This window comes from Rhagoletis pomonella, unplaced genomic scaffold (genome assembly GCF_013731165.1).
Source record: "Rhagoletis pomonella isolate Grant_MI unplaced genomic scaffold, Rhpom_1.0 Rhpom_scaffold_00010, whole genome shotgun sequence".
NCBI classification, from domain to species: domain Eukaryota; kingdom Metazoa; phylum Arthropoda; class Insecta; order Diptera; family Tephritidae; genus Rhagoletis; species Rhagoletis pomonella.
The window spans coordinates 37,651,192-37,655,538 of NW_023458564.1; the positions used below are offsets into that span (position 1 = coordinate 37,651,192).

General features: G+C 33.4%; 1 protein-coding gene across 1 annotated transcript; it reads left to right on the forward strand.

Moving 5' to 3' along the window:
* The first annotated feature begins 2,226 nt into the window (after positions 1–2,226).
* On the forward strand, positions 2,227–4,018 carry LOC118746463. The gene is made up of 4 exons (XM_036480312.1): positions 2,227–2,408; positions 3,346–3,436; positions 3,493–3,769; positions 3,832–4,018. Exons 2-4 carry the CDS (start codon positions 3,350–3,352, stop codon positions 3,984–3,986), a joined length of 519 nt encoding a protein of 172 aa, XP_036336205.1. The 5' UTR covers positions 2,227–2,408; positions 3,346–3,349; the 3' UTR covers positions 3,987–4,018.
* Positions 4,019–4,347: the final 329 nt, after the last annotated feature.

Here is a 4,347-nt window from a genome sequence, read left to right on the forward strand (position 1 = left end):
TTCACTTTAAAAAATAAATTCACGTGAATTTTTTCGAGTATTGACGAAGCTGAAGTTTTGTTGCAGTTGTGGTGTTCAATTTTTTTTAGTATGTATAAGCAAGTTATATGATAACAAGGCAGTTATAAATGTGTGCGCGTATTTATTTTGTTTTGCATATATAAATAGAAATTAGTTAGAAATATTATAAAGCGACTTTTAGTTAGGTCCTCACGGGACTATAGTCAGATTCTTTGGCAAGAATGTGACAGAACTGTCACAGCAGTGTTAGGCAAAGTTAATTTCTATATACCCACTTTGATATGATAACTACAAGAGTACCTGATTATGATAGCTTAGTGGTCTTCTAACAGAGTGAGTCTCCTGTGTACTTGGGAATATATAATTATATGATACCCCATGTGACTATTCTCTTAATAAAGGCATCCCTTCTACGCATTCTGATAGGGTTAAGTAATTGGGCTTGATTCTAACGAGGATACTAGTGCAGAAGCGTGAAATTAAGAAGAATATGAAGAAAGCATCAGTGGATCTTAAATATCGCAGGCGTGCAATCGGTGGGGATTCCAGTTTTAGGCAGTAACATCAGTATATCGATGGTTTCCGATATTTTATGAATTGTTAAGTTCCAGTCACATTCAAAGGAAAATTTAATACTTTTCAATTCCACCCAATGCAGTCTCTGTAATTCAACTAGAGAAATACATACTTACGGATGTGTTTCCCTGTATTTAATTAGCATTCCTTTATCTATCCTACAAATAGAATAAAAATTCACACATCATAAGTTCGCCTAAAGTTCCAAGACCTAATTTTGTTGAAATTCTAAGGGGAGCCCGGACCCTATCTAATGATTCGGTTATCATTCTTAACACTGAAAACTGCGAATAAACTCGGATTTTCTGAATGTTCCCCCAAATAATGAGTAATGAAATTCATGACCAATCAAATAAGTTTAGTAGCACAATCAGCCATATCCTGAGTTTCGCCCGAAAAAAAATTCAACCGAAATTTTTTCATCCCACCGTAATTAATTCACATAGCGAAAAGAGAGAACTGAACGATTTCGGATGAAAATGAAACTTATGATAAGTCTGAAATACCCATCCAAAGTAAGTCTGAGTCACACTTAAGTCGATGTGTAAACTATCGTTGAAACTGTTATCGTCAATTCAGCGAATTTTCAAAAATATCGATGCATCGTTTGCATTCCTGCGCCTCTTTCCTAAAGTTATTTTCGGATCTGTGAAACCACAGTAAAGCCCACAAAACCTTTTATGGAGTTCTCTTCAAACAAAATGCACTACGGAAGATCATCATTGCAATCAGTGGCGCAGTTAGACCATTCCCACTCTGACTCTCAACGGCATGTTTAACATAGCGTTCGTCAACATCTTGGGTAAGAATACGGCAGCAACGAGTGCAGGGGCACTGCGAGCTGACTCAAGATTTGGATGCTCTAATATTCTTAGAGTCTTCGACTTTACACGTGAATAACATGCATCACTGCATAGTGAGAGCCCTGCCTTCATTCACTCGCCCCTAGAGGTGAATGGGCAGCAGGCAGAAGTTGAACTGAGGCTATAATGAACTTCTCAACGGTTGGGTTAAAGCTACATGGAAGAAGAATATATAGCGCAACAAACGCTCGGTTAATGGTCGACCGGAGACACCAGTGAAGAAATCTTCACACCCAATTCTCACAGTCTCAACTGCTTAAAAGACGATGAGGTGGAGTAATCTCAACAATTTCTCTTTAATTACCAAGCTTTTGAGAGGTTTTGGCCCAAATAACTTTGATCGCACTTTTTAACTAATCCACACCTGGCTCTTCACACACACAGATTTTTCTCTATATCTTAAAAGTTACCATTCGTAGTGGTAAAAAAGCTCGACGTCAGTCTTAACCTGGAATTAATTTTTTAAGGTTCCACTAACAATCAAACTTTCGAAAAGATGCGGATGAAATACTATATAAAGATAAAAAAAATATAAAAATGGATGAGGTACAAAATGTGTTCATAAGATTTGTTATATACTAATATAATTTTAGTATCTTGAGCTGAAATAATGAAAAATATTAGGTTAAACGACGGGTTAAGTAAAAATTGATTTGGGAAAATTCTTTAATGGAACACCCTAGTATTTACCTAGTTGTTCGTGATTATGGCTCTCACGTTTATACTTTTGTTAAAAGATTTCTTATCTTTCGTGGTTCGTCGGCGATTTTCAAAATTACACACTGCTTCGGTTGGACGAATGTCAGTGCAACAGTTATACGTATACCGTAGATTGTGAAAAGAACATTGTTATTTTAAGTGCGCGCTTATCTTATTAAATTAAAAAGCAAAACTAAAAAATAAAACGTATTATTTAAAATAAATATATACAAATATAAATAATCTAATGTAAGGAAAAAATGGCTTACGTAATTTTTTTAAATTTTAAAATAAAATAAATATTAAAAATATCGGTTAGAAAAACATTTCAATGGTATTAGAGGCCTTTTGATTTAATGCGTACATATTTACTCATAATAAACACATTTGCACTAGAAAGTGACGTTAAAAGATAGCTTTCACTCTGTACGCTTTCATATACATACAATCTGTAGAAAGCTTTTAAAGTGACTAGCGTAAAAAAGACAGTGTGAGATAAAAATCTCTCATGCGAACTCATGCCAGACCGTAATTGGAGAGGTTATAGGTCAGTTGTTACTGAAATCTCCAGTCTCTTCAAGTTTAGGGAGTTGTTGTATCAAAGTGCTTTAGCCAAGTTATTGGAATTCACCATATTGCCTCCGTAATTTCGACAAATTTTTCTGTAGTGAAAAATGTCTGATCATAAAATTAAAATAATGCCAAGTATATAGAAAAAGTCATCACTAATCGAAATGAATATAATGACCATGGCAAACGTTTAATGGACTCAACATAAAAGACGCAAGACATAAACAATTATTTCATAGTTTTTCTTTTATTTAAATGTCACTTTCAGTGAGCCGTTTTATGGACCAAATGCTCTGAAAGCTTTAAATATTTCTTTAACTATTTTTTCCCCCTAGCTAACGCTGGGCCATGGGTATGAAATACAGTGAGTTTAATCTCATAGTTTTAGTATGTACCGTATATGTATGTTCATTACCAATTTAAAATTGTGTCATAGAGATGTTGTTTACTTCCTTGCACAAAAATTGTCCATTAGCCTCGAGATTTCAATCAATTCTTTAAACAATATCTAATAATAAGACTAAATAAATAAAAGCATACAAGAAAATAATAAAAAAATAACAAAAAATAACAATTAATTCTCGATTTCACTTTCTGTCACCTTGAAAATATTCAGCAAAATGGTTCGTCAGCTAAAACAACAACAAATAATTTTGCGGTTTCTTTTAATACTTTCCACACTTGTAGCAGCAACGCACTCTTTCGAGGTAGCTAAACTTTCTAATTACGTTTCCATTATACTAAGTACTTGATATCATTTCAGGTTGAAAGTTTAGAGCATGTTGAAAAATTTAAACCCAGTATTTTCATTGAAAAATTGGCGCCAGAACAGGCAAACCAAATATTTCGTAGCCCTGTAGAGGTGGCTACAAACCATACTGGATTACATATCATGTGGCGGAAATTTGTGGTACGTGTTACTTCGGAAATGCATTCGTCGGCATTGTCAAAAAGTTTTGGCATAACAAATATGCCGAGTGGAGAGGATATGTCTCCCATTATTACGGAGCGAATAAGATTAATGAATATTGCCGCAGAAGGTAAATTATAAAGTCATTGTTTTATTAAAAAACTTAATACTAATAACTTTTTTCAACTGCAGTTGAATTCGAGAATCGTATCATTAATGGTGTACTTACCTTCATGAAGATATTATTGGCTTTGGATATTCTGATACTTGTTGGAGTGCTTGGAATGCTTATCAGTGGTTTTGATAAAACTAAGGCGTCTGCCAAAGATGAAGTGGTTAAAGTGTAGAAGATAATTTTAACTAATATTTTAATAAACTAATTATACATAGATTTAGTAAACTAATAAATAAATATTATGAAAAAAAATATATAAAAATAAAATAAAATTAATAACAAAACATATCCTACCTTCACTCAAACTGCTATCCAAAATGACCAAGACTTTAAAATAAAGGATTCAATTAATCAAATGTAAAAGTATGTAACTTTATTACACATATGTATGTACATGCGTGCGCATACATAAAAACATACATACATATATGGATGTAACTGTCCCATTTTGTCTACAGACTATAATTGCATTATATTGTCAACGTTGCGGCCATGTTTGCTGGTATTTCCATATTTTACAAACCGAAAATTGC